Source organism: Vanrija albida, assembly GCF_041260175.1.
Source record: "Vanrija albida strain AlHP1 chromosome Unknown contig_5, whole genome shotgun sequence".
NCBI classification, from domain to species: Eukaryota; Fungi; Basidiomycota; class Tremellomycetes; order Trichosporonales; family Trichosporonaceae; genus Vanrija; species Vanrija albida.
The window spans coordinates 451854-464230 of NW_027191424.1; the positions used below are offsets into that span (position 1 = coordinate 451854).

At 67.4% G+C, this 12377-nt stretch overlaps 5 protein-coding genes across 5 annotated transcripts; 2 read left to right on the forward strand and 3 right to left on the reverse strand.

Annotated features, from left to right (window-relative positions):
- Window positions 1-44: 44 nt before the first annotated feature.
- On the reverse strand, window positions 45-1070 carry Q8F55_006287 (uncharacterized protein; the record flags this gene model as incomplete). The annotated part of the gene is made up of 5 exons (XM_069354751.1): window positions 45-216; window positions 284-351; window positions 386-486; window positions 531-791; window positions 908-1070. The coding sequence occupies 5 exons, from the start codon at window positions 1068-1070 to the stop codon at window positions 45-47; spliced, it is 765 nt and encodes a 254-aa protein (XP_069206822.1).
- A 57-nt stretch (window positions 1071-1127) lies between these two features.
- Q8F55_006288 (uncharacterized protein) lies at window positions 1128-1932 on the reverse strand (the record flags this gene model as incomplete). The annotated part of the gene is made up of 3 exons (XM_069354752.1): window positions 1128-1510; window positions 1543-1637; window positions 1670-1932. The coding sequence occupies 3 exons, from the start codon at window positions 1930-1932 to the stop codon at window positions 1128-1130; spliced, it is 741 nt and encodes a 246-aa protein (XP_069206823.1).
- A 1229-nt stretch (window positions 1933-3161) lies between these two features.
- Window positions 3162-5131, forward strand: Q8F55_006289 (uncharacterized protein; the record flags this gene model as incomplete). The annotated part of the gene is made up of 6 exons (XM_069354753.1): window positions 3162-3243; window positions 3331-3487; window positions 3633-3898; window positions 3934-4324; window positions 4388-4811; window positions 4898-5131. 6 exons carry the CDS (start codon window positions 3162-3164, stop codon window positions 5129-5131), a joined length of 1554 nt encoding a protein of 517 aa, XP_069206824.1.
- Window positions 5132-7286: 2155 nt separating this feature from the next.
- On the forward strand, window positions 7287-10053 carry Q8F55_006290 (uncharacterized protein; the record flags this gene model as incomplete). Its single annotated transcript, XM_069354754.1, has 4 exons — window positions 7287-7488; window positions 7537-7597; window positions 7675-9335; window positions 9386-10053. 4 exons carry the CDS (start codon window positions 7287-7289, stop codon window positions 10051-10053), a joined length of 2592 nt encoding a protein of 863 aa, XP_069206825.1.
- A 380-nt stretch (window positions 10054-10433) lies between these two features.
- Window positions 10434-11583, reverse strand: Q8F55_006291 (uncharacterized protein; the record flags this gene model as incomplete). Its single annotated transcript, XM_069354755.1, has 1 exon — window positions 10434-11583. The coding sequence occupies exon 1, from the start codon at window positions 11514-11516 to the stop codon at window positions 10434-10436; it is 1083 nt and encodes a 360-aa protein (XP_069206826.1). The 5' UTR covers window positions 11517-11583.
- Between the last annotated feature and the right edge of the window lie 794 nt (window positions 11584-12377).

A 12377-nucleotide genomic window follows, 5' to 3' on the forward strand; every position in this document is an offset into this window, starting at 1 on the left:
CCCATTGTCCCTCCTCGCCCAAGCCCCATTACGCTCCACGCCCCCTACATACCCTTGCCCTCGCCTTCGGCCTTGACCTCGGCCCCGGCCCCGCCATCCCCGCCCCCCTCGCGCTGCGCGCGCCGCTGCCGCTCGTCAAAGTACGCAATCACGACGCTGATGAACACGGCGCCGAACGCAAACCCGGCGTTTATGTAGTTTCCCGCGACGATGTAGCTGCGGGCTCGTGTAAGCGGCCCGACCCCGCGCGACCTCCCCCCCCCCCCCGCGCCGCCACACTCACGGCTGCTTGTTCGCTGGAAAGGTGAAGATGGGGACCCACGCCGAGAAGAGGGTGCCCACGGCGTTCATCTGGCGTCAGTGCCACCCCTGCACACGCACGCACCAGCGCAGACACGTACGCCCGCTTCTCGGGGTCCTGCCTGCTCGTCTCGTTGACCGCCGTCCAGATGATGCCGCCGGTACATGTCCCGAGGGCCGTCAGGTCTGGAGGCGTGAGCTTGGGCTGGGTGCTGGAGGCGCTTGCTCACAGTACAGCGCCCAGCGCGAGCCCCGGTTCGCGGGGTGGACGGGCGTCGCTGCCAGCGCGATGGGGAAGACGGTGGCCAGCAGGTTGGCGCCGATGAGCACGGGCCAGCGGCGCGCGCCGGGTAGGTTGTCTGCGATCCACGAGGCGGTGAGCGCGCAGAATATGTTGAGGATGTTGATGCCCAGCGGGATGAGGTTGATCTGCGCGACGCTGAATACCGGCGGCTTGCCCTTGACGTTGTAGCTCTTGACCCAGAAGATCACTGGTGTCAGCGGGGTTGGGGGTTGACTCACTCGACCCGCCCGACTGGCCGAGCTGGACAATGAAGAGGAAGTAGAGCGGGACTGGGTGTCAGCGACTGCGATGGGCGCCACGTACACAGCCACGCGTGCCACGTCGTGTGCCAGCGCAGCACGTCGCGCCACTTGAACCACCCGGTGTGGATCTTGAGGTCGGCGGGGTTTACGCGCGCGCGCCCGATCTCGATATCGCGCGCCGAGAAGAGCCAGTTCGGCTTGGAACGCGACGGCAGCTTGGGCATCGCGACGGCCGTCCACGCCGCGCACGGGAGCGAGATGACGCCGCAGATGCTGTGGGGTCAGCAGCCGCCAGGGGGCGCCACTTGCATGAAGAGCCAGCGCCAGCCCGGGAGGCCGAGGCGCCCGTCCAGGCCGGCGTGGACTGCCGCCATGAGGAAGCCCGAGAACAGCGGCCCGATCTGCGTCGCGACCTGGATAATCGTGTTGCGCCGGGCCAGCTCGTGCGGCTTGAACCAGCTGCTGCAGACGTAGATGACGGCGCCGAAGTGGCCCGCCTCGAAGAGGCCGACGAGGAAGCGCACGGCGTACAGGTGGCTCGTGGTCTTGATCCCGGCCGTCGCGAAGGTCGCGACGGTCCACGCGAACTCGAGGAACGCGACGTAGAGCGACGTGTTGACGCGCGTCAGGATGAGGTTGGACGGGATCTGGCCGAACACGTAGCCTGGGGTCAGGTGTCTCCGTGGCGCCACTCACCAGCGCTCCAGAAGGCCGCAGCGTAGTTGAGCTCCTTGCCGAACAGCTTCATGTCCTCCTTCATGCCCGAGTTGAACGCGTTGGTGAGGTTCACCCTGCGTGTCAGCTAGTCCCAGCCGAGACCCACTGGTCGAGGTAGCGGATCGTGACGCCCAGCGCGGCCGACGAGAGCAGCGTGAGGTCGAGCTTGAGGAGGAAGCGGGCTTCCTCCTTGGGCAGGTCGAGGGCTGGGGTCAGCGGCGTCCACTGGAGCGACGTACATGGCCAGATGATGGAGCGCCAGGTCCGCTGGGACTCGGCGGGGCGCTTAGCCGGCGCCGAGAGGAGTACGGGCACGGCGTCGAGCCCGGGCGAGTCGAGCGCGAGATCCTTCTTGTCCTTGTCCGACATGGCGGTGGTGCTGGTATCCCGGCCGTTCAGAACAGTATAAGTACTCGTTCCAGCGCCTCTATCGTGCACCACCGGCCCGGCCCAAGCCTATCGTCGCCCAGCGGTGAGCGAGGTGAGTAAGCCGCGACATTGGCGATAAGATGGTGGTGGCGGCGGTGTGGCAGTCGTCATGAGGCAGCCGTATCGCGTCCTTCGAATCCAGGGAGGTGCGTGTGCCGTCAGTACCTACCCAGTCACTAGCGCAGTATCTTTCGAGAGGCGGATCGCGACCCCGCTGCCGGGCGAGCCGACATGACGACTGCGAGCGTAACCAGTGCGCGATAGGCTCTGCGGAGATCCGTCCGCGCAGTCAGTCGCCGCCGGCGCCAAGCCGCCGTCGAGCGGCTGTCGGCATTGCGACGCGCCGTCGCGTCGGACCTGGCACCCGCGCAACCTGGCGCTGGCGTGAGCAGCTCCCAGACGCGGGTGGGGAAGTGAGAGTGCGAGGACGAGGGCAGCGGAGTCGCTTGCGAGGCCGGGTGTCCCAACCTGCTCTCAACGCTTCCCGCGGCGCCGTTTGGACACGCCGGCGCGGCGGAACGTCTGGTTTGTATCGGCGCCGAGCCGGCTAGACCAACTGCGGATATCGTCCCGCCCAGAATAGGCGGGGTATCTTGGCCCCGCCTATCCGTCGGTGCTTGCTGAGCAGGAGCGCCACCGCCAAGTACAGTACCAGTCTGTTCCGGTTTCGCTGCGAGTATGCTGCTGCGCCGCCATCGTGCACGCAGATGGCGTGGACGCACCATCGGCGGTGGGCATGACGCGGTCGGCGTCCCTCCACCCGGAGATGGCCGACGCTGAGTGAGGCACCCCGCCCACGCCCGTGGCTCACATTGTCGTCATGACTCGCTTTCCGAGCGAGCGAGCTGGGCTGTGGGAGTTGAGTGACTGCACCGACAATAGCGAGCGTTCCGACGTGACTGACTCGGGGCGGGGCCGACCTGCCGACTCAGCTCCACCCCACCGCTCAGCGCGACTCGTGTCTGGGAATTAAAGAGTGAATCGAGTGGGTGGGCCGCTGCGGAGAGGCGAACGAGGTAGACGAGGTGCATGCTGCCATGCTGGCGGCGTGTCTCTCTTACTCATTGCATCTCTGTAGCCCAGCACTGACCCGAAGAGCGCGCCGAGCACCGCGCCCATGGCCCCGAGCCCTCGCCCTCCCAACCCCCACTCCCACCCCTCCCCCCCGCATGTTCTCCCGCCCGCCCTACGCCACGCCGCTGCCGTACGCGCAGGTCGCCGTGCTCATGGGCGTGCGGCTCGCCGAGCCGAGTGAGTCGCGAGCAAAGCGAGGCGCGTAGCGCCGAGCGCACCGGCGTCCCGCTGCCGCCTGGCACTACCCGGGCTGACCCCGCCCAGTAGCCTACACCATCATCTTCCCGTTCATCAACCAGATGATCGACGAGCTGGGGGTGACAGACCACCCAGACCGCATCGGCTTCTACTCTGGCCTCGTCGAGTCGGCGTTCGCCCTGGTCCAAGTGTTCACAGTGTACCACTGGGCCAAGCTGTCCGAGTGGGTGTGGGGCAAGGGCAGGCTAACAACAGCCGGATAGGGCGGCGGCCGGTCATTCTCGCGGGGCTGACGGGCGTCGTGGTGTCGAGTTCGCTCTTGTGCGTGGCCGCCCCGGGCTGCTGTGCCAGCTGACGCCCTCGCGCAGCGGCCTCGCAACCTCTTTCTGGACGCTCCTCCTCTTCCGATGTCTATCCGGCGCACTGAACGGCAACGTAGCGGTCATCAAGGCCTCGCTGGGCGAGATAACAGACGAAACCAACGCGACCGACGCGTTCGCCCTCTACGCGCTCACCTGGACCGTGGGCAGCATCCTCGGCACGGCGCTGGGCGGCGCGCTCGCGCACCCCGCGCAGCGGTGGCCCCGCCTCTTCGGCGCGTGGGACGTGTTCACGCGGCACCCGTACTGGCTCCGTGCGTCGTGCGAGGGGCTAAGCTGACGCGCGCAGCGTGTCTCGTGTCCGCCGGCTGCACGCTCGTCGGCATCGTGTTCGCGGCCGCCGTGTACGAGGAGTCGCTGCCCTCCAAGCGGCGCGGCGGGGACGCGGCACTACGCTTCACGCACGGCCACAGCCGCTCTGACGCGTCCGACGCCACCCTCGTATCCGCCGAGAGCGTCCCCATGTCCCCGTTGAGCGCGAAGCGCGTCCTCGCCTACGACGACGAGGCCGGCGGCACTGACCAGCCCCTCCTCGCGCCCCGCCCAGCCCCAGCGTGGGGCTTCCGCGAGCTGTGCGCGTACCGCCCCGTCCGCGTGTCGAGCCTCGCCCTCTTCCTCAACTCGTTTGTCTCGGGCTCGTGGGGCGCCGCGTCACTGCTCTTCTTCTACGACCGGCATAAGTGAGTGAGCGAGCCGAGTGCGGGCTGCCCCCCGACGACTGAGCGCGCCCGCTAACCCCCCAGCGGCCTCGCAATGTCCCCCTCGGCCATCGGCGGCGCGCTGGCCCTCAACGGCCTGTGGACCGTCGTCGCCCAGCTGCTCATCCTCACGCGCCTGCGCCTCGCCCTCGGCCTGCGCCGCGCCTACGTCCTCCTCACGGCCGGCTGGGTGCCCGTGTGGCTCCTGCTACCCCTGCTCCGCCGCGTGCTCGTCGCGGCCGAGACGCCAGACGCAGAGGGCATGTACCCCGCCACACGGGGCTGGACAGTCACGCTCGCCGTGAACGCGCTGCTGTCGGTCGTGACCCTCGTCACGTTGAACAACTCGCTCCTCATGGTCGTGGTCAACGACTCGTCGCCGGACCGCGCGGCGCTGGGCGCCGTGAATGGGATTAGCACGGCCGTGGGGTCGCTCGCGAGGGTCGTTGGTCCGAGCCTTGTCAGTGCGGTGAGTGCGCTGCTCCGCTCTCGGAGATGGTTTCCTGCTGGGTGACCAAGAGGCCCCCGGCCCATCCGCTCCCCCTGACTCCCCAGCTCTTCGCCCTGTCGATGGACCGCGGCGTCCTCGGCGGGCGCCTCTGGTGGCTCTTCATGCTCGCCATGTCGATGCTCAACCTCGGCGCGGGCCTGCTCGTGCCCAACGAAACGCGTCGACAAGAGTGGGACGAGTACGACGACGACGACGATGCAAGCGACGACGATGGCGTCATTGGCGGTCCGCGGCGGCATGCGGCGCCCCCCGTAGCGGCGCCGGCGGCGGCGGCATGAATAGAAAAAGCCTGGCCCAACTCGCTCGATCTACATTGTTAGCTAGCTCGGTGTGCGGCGAGCGAGCGAGCGCTGGCGGCTGGCGGCTGGTGGCTCGCGGCTCGCCGCGCCGAACGACGCCGAACATCTCCATCCGCTGAGTGCGTGCGCCGCGTACTGCGTGCTGCGTGCTGCGCCTGCACCGGCCTGCTGCACCGCACACCAGCCAGACTGTATCACGTACCCCGGAATAGAACTGTACCCCCCATACACCGGTCAAGAGGCCGCGAGACAATGCAGCGGGACGCGGGGACCTGTGTGATATGCGTGACGGCGGCGGTGGGGGTCGGGGGTGGGTGGCGGCGCGGGGCTTGCCCTTGCGGTGGGGACCGCCGCGGTGGCGTCCAAGGCCGGCAAGTCGGACAATGGGCGGGACTGGGGCTGGCTTGCTGCGCTCGACGCACGCACGCATGCATGCATGCATGCGGTCGGTCTACGGTCGCCGTGCATGACGTCGAGTGAGACTGCCCGACCGACCCACCTGGGCGCGCGCGGGCTCGTGAAACCGCTACTGATGCAGGCATTGTTTGTGAAGCCGAGTTGCCGCAGGTTGCCCGAGGCAGGCGTCGAGGAGTCCCAGCCAGTGGCGTCGTCCATTGTCGTCGTCGAGTGTGGGCCACATGACCTCGGCGCTCGTTCGCCAAACGAGCAAGCAAGCGCCTTAATCCGTCAAGAGCCGAGAGGGACACAAGAGCAGCTGATGCACACGCTGTCTCGTGTTGACGGATGCGTCGAGCGAGCTCGCTCGTTGGTCGGCCAGCGGACGGCGCGGCGGCGACAGGCCGGCCGGCTGGCCTGCCCCACTATGCCAGATCCCTCCAATGCATCCAGTCCATCATCGCAGCACCCGACGGCCGTCTTGTTGCTCTCGTCTCGTCGTCGCCCATCGTCCCACTCACTCGCCACCCACACCGACTGCAGCCCCGCGCTCGCTGCTCGACTCGCCCGCATCCAGCTCGCACTCTTGCTCGGCGCTTTGTCGACCACCCTGCCTTGCTTGACCTGTCCGGTGCCCCTCGGACAAGGACGTGCCGCGCCGCCGGCCCGCTCGCCTTGGCCCTCGCTCGCCCCGCAGTGGTTTCCCCGAGACGGACCCGCCGCCGCGTTCTCGACCGACTCGGGCCTTGCTTGGCTTTTGGGACCTGCCCCGCGCCGCGCCGCCGCCGCGCCGACAGGTGTTAGTCTGGGCGCCAGTTTGCATACCGCGCACTCCGCGCCGCGCCGCGCCGCCCGCCCGCCCGCCGCCCGCCGGTGTTTATTGTGTGTCGCTTTTTGCACCATCCACTACTATTCCCATCTTCAACAACACTCTTACACACACATACTCTCGGCCCCTTCCCTCATCGCCGTCGCCGTCGCCATCGCCGCCCCCGCCCCCGCCGCCCGGACGAGCACGCGCACGTACATCCCCCGACACTGCCCGACCCAGCGACGCGCTCGCCTTCGCCTCGCTCATCGACCGAGCTCTCTCCTCACATTGCGACATTACAAAGGGTCTTCCTTTTCGCCTGCCCACCCGTCGCTAACCGCCGCCGCCGCATCTGCGCCGCTTGCCGTCACAACCACCGCCGCAGCCGCCGCCTCCGCCGCATCGGCCCGCCCGCCTTGTCTTATTACCTCGGCGCCGCCGCCGAGCATTACGGCTACTGTTAATTGAATACCCGCCGTCTGCAAATCGCAGGGAAAGCAAAGCCATCCACGACACGACCATTCTCTACACATCTCTCTTCTCATCTCCTTGGCAACACATCCACTCGACTTTTTTGCTTGCACGTCACTCGAACGCGAGCCTCGGTCCCACCTACTCGGCCCCGCTCTGGACGTGCACTTGCAGGCTCGTCCCACGTCGCGGCGTCCAACCCCACTCGCCCATTTTTTTGCAAACCGTCTACCCCGTGTCTGTGCATCGCTACCCCATGAACATTGTTCGCCGCGTTTAACAAACGCTGGACACCGGCAGCCACCCTTCTCCTTCCCCCTCCCCCCTCCTCCTCCCCCTCCTCCATCCTCTGGCCCCGTCGACCCCCGGCACCGCCCCACGGCCGTCGACTCCAACGTCGCGCGGCCAACAGCTTGTTCAACCACACCTCTAGACTGCCAAGCAACTCTCACACCCATGCCGTCCCCGCCTTCACACTTTGATGCGGGGGCGCGGGCATCGGCGTCATCGGCCTCCTCGGGCGGTTCATCACGCTCCCCATCACGGCAACGCAGTGCAGCGCCCCTCCTCACCCTCGCGCCCATCACCGCGGAAATTCGCCAGCCAGAAGTGCTTGCTCCAGAGCAGCAAGATCTCGACGTCAAGGACATCTGGAACGGTGCGTCGTGGCCTGTCACGGCGTGATGCACAGTGCTGACCCCAACAGTCATCTCGCGCGCGTCCGACATTGTCAAGGACGGCTCGCGCCTTGAAAACTTGGCTTGGAGGTACGTCTGTGGTGCCTGCTACGTGTGCTCTTTCACAACAACATACCGTTCACAGTCACTGACTCGACTGCGTGTAGGCACTGGGGCTCTCCAAACTCGCGACGTCGGTCGTCGTCATCGACCACGGCCTCGTCCGCATCGCTGCATACTCCCTCCGATCATTCTACAACAATACCTCGGTCTCGTAGTTTTGAACGCCGATCGTTCACCGGCGCCCTCAAGCTATTGATCGAAGAAAACTCATTCAAAGACTGGGTCGAGGCCGCAAAGCGGAATCCCCCACCTGCCGAGCCAAAGGCAACCTCGACACCCCGATCCAGCAGCCTCAACGGTACCCCGGCGCCGCGGCCGTCGCTCGCTCTCCCCGACACTCCGATCGCAGACGTGGAGATTCGTCTTGTTGAGCCCACGCCGGTTCCCAGCCGCGTGGGATCGCTCGGCGGCACTGGGAGCCAGATCAATTCGATTGTCAAGCCATCAGTGGCGTCCTTCTTGCCAGAAGGGATTCACGAGGAGCCCGAAGCTGAGGCGAGGAATTCGGCAACAACGTCGACACCCATGCCACCGCGACGCAAGCAGCAAAACCGATTCTTCATCCAAACGAGTCCCGGCAAGGTCAGCGGCTCGGATTCATCCCTGCCGTCGTCTGCTCCTCAAGCTGCCGAGCCCGAGCCTGCCCCGCCACCACCCGCACCCACTGGCATCTCTGTCAGCTCGCACGGCCGAAGCTCTGGTGACTCGTCCTCGGCCATTGTGATTCGCCCGCCTGCGCGTAAGGAGCGCCGGCATGTGACCATGGCCAACATGCGGGGTCGCTTCGCAGGCGAAAAGGCGAGAGCAGCCGAGGCGATTGCCGCTCGCAACAAGAAGGACAGCTCGGATGACGAGGAGTGGGAGGATGAGGACGGCTCGGACGTGGACGAGGAGGATGTGGACGAGGAGCAAGTCGACGGGGACGACGACGGCGAGTGGGAGGACGACGACCCGAGCACGGCCGAGCCTTCGCCGGCCCCGACGCACCTCAAGCACAAGTCACGCGCATCAAGAGTGACTCTCCCTCCGCCTCCACCTCCAGCGCCCACGCCGCCAAAGACCAAGAGAGAGCGAGCGGCGGAGAAGGCACGGATCGAAGCCGAGAAGGACGCCCAGCGCAAGCGCGAAATGTTTGCAAAGCAGCAGATCTTTGGCGCACCAAAGGCGGCCCAAGGCGAAGGACTGCTCACACGAACATTCCGCTCGGGCAAGAGCATGATCGATCTTACCCAGATTGAAGAAGACGACACGGGCGCGCCATCGGCCGCGCTGCGACGTGCTCCGACGCACGGCACCCTGACGAATCTCGGCCGATCGCCCGGCCCGGCACCGTCCGGTCTCGCCCGCACAAAGTCTGCAGTCGCCATGCCTGTGCAGAGTGGAGTGAGCGTGACGTCGCGGTCGCACGTCTCGGGCACGGGCACGAGCGAGGAGAGGCGACCGTCGGGTCCGGACGGTGTCGAGATGGAGTCGTCGGACGAGGACAGCGAGGACGACAACTACCTTGCGAGCTCGCAGGTGCAGCGCAAGCTGGACGAGCTAGCGGCAAAGCGGGAGAAGCGGGTGATGATTCCCCAGCTTCCACCGAGTGCTCTGGCCTCTGTGTCGGACAACTTGGACGAACAGGGGGTTGTACGGCCGCTGTCGCCGACGACGAGACGGCGGACGATTATCATGAGGGAGATGTCGGAGTCGCTGCGGAGGAGTGAGTGGGCGCGGGCTGCGGCGTGGGATGGGGCGTTGCTGACCTCGCAGATATCATTCTGGAAAGAGAGAAGTCGTCGGGAAGGACGAACAACTTTGGGCAGACGCGCCCGCCGCCGTCGGTCCACACGTCGAGACTGCCGACGGTGTCGTCGGCGGTGAATCTGGCGCAGTACGGCGGCCACCATGTCGGCTACGGTGCGCCACTGCAGCGGCAGCGGTCGCAGACCTCTGACGTCAACGGGTTTGCGACTCAGCCGCCTGGTGGCGGCGGCAGCGGCGGTGGTGTCGGACTGGAACGGACCAACTCGCAGCCCAACTTGGCAATGATGCCGGGCCAGCAGCTGCGCCACCCGCATGCTCCCTCGAGCCCCAACCTGCACCCGCAGGCGTCGGTGTCGCCCGAGACGAAGCGGCGCGGTGCGCAGAATGTGCTGGGCAGCGGGTTCCTGCGGCCTCTGACGCGGGCGACGACGACGAGTACGATATCGCCTACGCTGGAGCGGACGCAGTCGTCGGTGGCGCTGAACACGTCGCCGTCGCCGCATGCCGAGCTGTCGTCGCCGTCGCCGACCGGGCAGAGGGCCGGGTCGAATCAGTTTGTGGCACCGGCGATGGTGCGGTCGTCGACGGAGGATCTGGAGCGGGCGCGGCACCGGCGCGAGCTGGCGCGGAGGAGCGAGCACACGGACACGAGTTATCGGATGCACGGGTGGTAGGCGTGCCACCTCACATAATAGCATAGTCAGAAGATTCCATAGGTTTGGTGCCGAGCGCGTAGCGCGAGGCGCCGAGGCCGCACATGTATGTATTAGCGAGAGGTTCAAGCACGCGTTCGAGCACGCCGCGCAGCGGCGGGCGAGGGCGCAGGAGTGAGCACGCCGCGGAGCGGCGGGGAGTAGCAGGTAGCAGGAGGTGCACGCCGTGCAGCGGCGGGCGAGCGTGGAGAAAGTGTCATGACCATTGTCTACTGATAAATACATGTTTATGTCGTGTGGGTGTCGTGGCAGCGTGGGGAGAGCCACGGCTGTGGTCTACAATATACACAAGTTTACGTCGCGCCGTCGCGGCGCCGTGCCACCCCCCGCGTCAGGCTACGCTACCACGGCTCGGCCCTCCGCTTGGCGATGTACGCCTCCCTCTCCGCCGCCCACTCGGGCCGCACAGTGCTGAGGGGCACCAAGCCGCCGGGCACCACGACGTCGGGGTCGAGGGTGCGTATCTTTGCCGAGCCCTCCAGCCTCCGGGGAGGCGGGAGGACGCCCTCGATGTCCCTCAGCTCGGCCTGCTCCTCGGCACTCGCGCGCTCCTTTAGCGTTTGCCAGAACTGCTCGTCGCTGAGCGCCCAGAGCTCGGCGTCGCGCACGCGCCCGTCGGCGACCATGGCGGCGATTATTGCCCCGGTGCGGACGTACAGCGCCGAGAAGGACGGGTTGGCCCAGACCGCGGCGTCGGCGGCGGCGTAGGCGCGAGCCAGGGCCAGCGCGAGCCCGGGGTCGCGCAGGGCCAGCGTGCGGTCTGCGGCCGTGGCGCTGGGGTACGCGAGCACGTCGGCGGCGGTCGCGCGGGCGTCGGCGACCGACAACACGCCGAAGGCGGCCGCGTCGCGCAGCCCGTAGTCTAGCCGATCGGCGCAGAGGTGCGGCGCGGGCCGCTCGACGAGCGGGTACGCTTCCTCGTCTAGCACGGCGCTGGGGTCGAGCCCGTGCGCGCGGAGCAAGGCCGGGAGGGACGTGGTAGCGACGTAGCGTTCCTTCTCGTCCTCGTGGAACGAGCCGCGCGCGCCAGGCGGAAAAGCGCAGTCGACGACGTGGGACAGCACCGTGTGGCTCACGTCGTGCAGCAGCGCGGCCACCTGCTCCTCTAGCCCCCCGCCTGCGCGCCGGACCAAAAGCATAGCCCCGACGCTGTGCTCGAGCCGCGTGACGCGCGCCGTGTGCCCCAGCAGGCCGGTGACCCCGTGCTGGTGTACCCCCGCGAGCCTGCGCACCGCCGGCGCGGCGAGTAGATCCAGGAGGACGGGCTCGGCGAGCTCGACGGCGCCGTGGATCGCGTCGGTGATCAGCGCGCTCGTGGGCGAGGGGTGCAGGGTCTGGAAGTGGCCTGTGCGCACTGCTGTGGTGGGGGGGGCGAGGTGGGCTAGGGGGAGGTCGGGGGCGGGGGCGGGGGCGGGGGAGGGCATGGTGGCTGGCGCTGTCGTCGCCGTCGTGCTCGTTGGTGCTGGCGCTGGCGCCGTCGCCTGCGCTGTCATGGTGTTGGTTGTTGTTACGACTGCGCTCTGCGACGGATGACAGTGTTGTTGTTCGTGCGTCATCGGCCACCGTGGGAAAGTGGCACGGACGGCGCGCGGCCCTCATCGGGGTCACCAAGTCCGACCTCCGAGCCCGAGCCCGACAGCCCGACGCAGACACCGCTGCGCCGAAGCAGGCAGGGGGGACGCGACGACGCGATCCCCAACGCACGCTCGACGCCAACCCCCACGCCCACGCCACGGCACGCACCCTTCGCAGCCAACCACGCCGCCCACGCGCCCACGCCCATCGCGCCTATCGCCGCCGCTCACGGCGAATGCTCGCCCCCAACCAACATGACAAGTTCAGTGCCCGCGACTCGCGACTTGGCGCCGCTCCCTTCCCGCCGCCACTGCTGCGCGCTGCGCGATTCCAGCAATCCTCCGCGCCCCCGTGCCTCGTTGCAGATCTGGCGACTGGCGACTGGTGCAGACTCGACTCGCCGCGGCCGGCCCTCCCCCGCCCCCCTTCGGCGAACGCTTGCATAACGCCATGCTATCTAAACTCCAGAGTGCGCGACGAGGTAGGAGCGAGTCTCGTGTGATGGTTTGGTTTTGCGGGTGGGTGGGTTGGGTGAGAGAAATGTTTATACAACAAAAGGTGATTGTCCGGGTGGGTGCCGGCGTCCAAGGCACCGCGCAGGAATAGCACGCCAGGGGGCGCTGGCGCGCCAGAACAGGCGATAGAACCGCCAGGCGACGGAACCTCGCACCTGGCGAAGCTCGCGGCGTTTGCAGCAGCCGCCGCAGCGC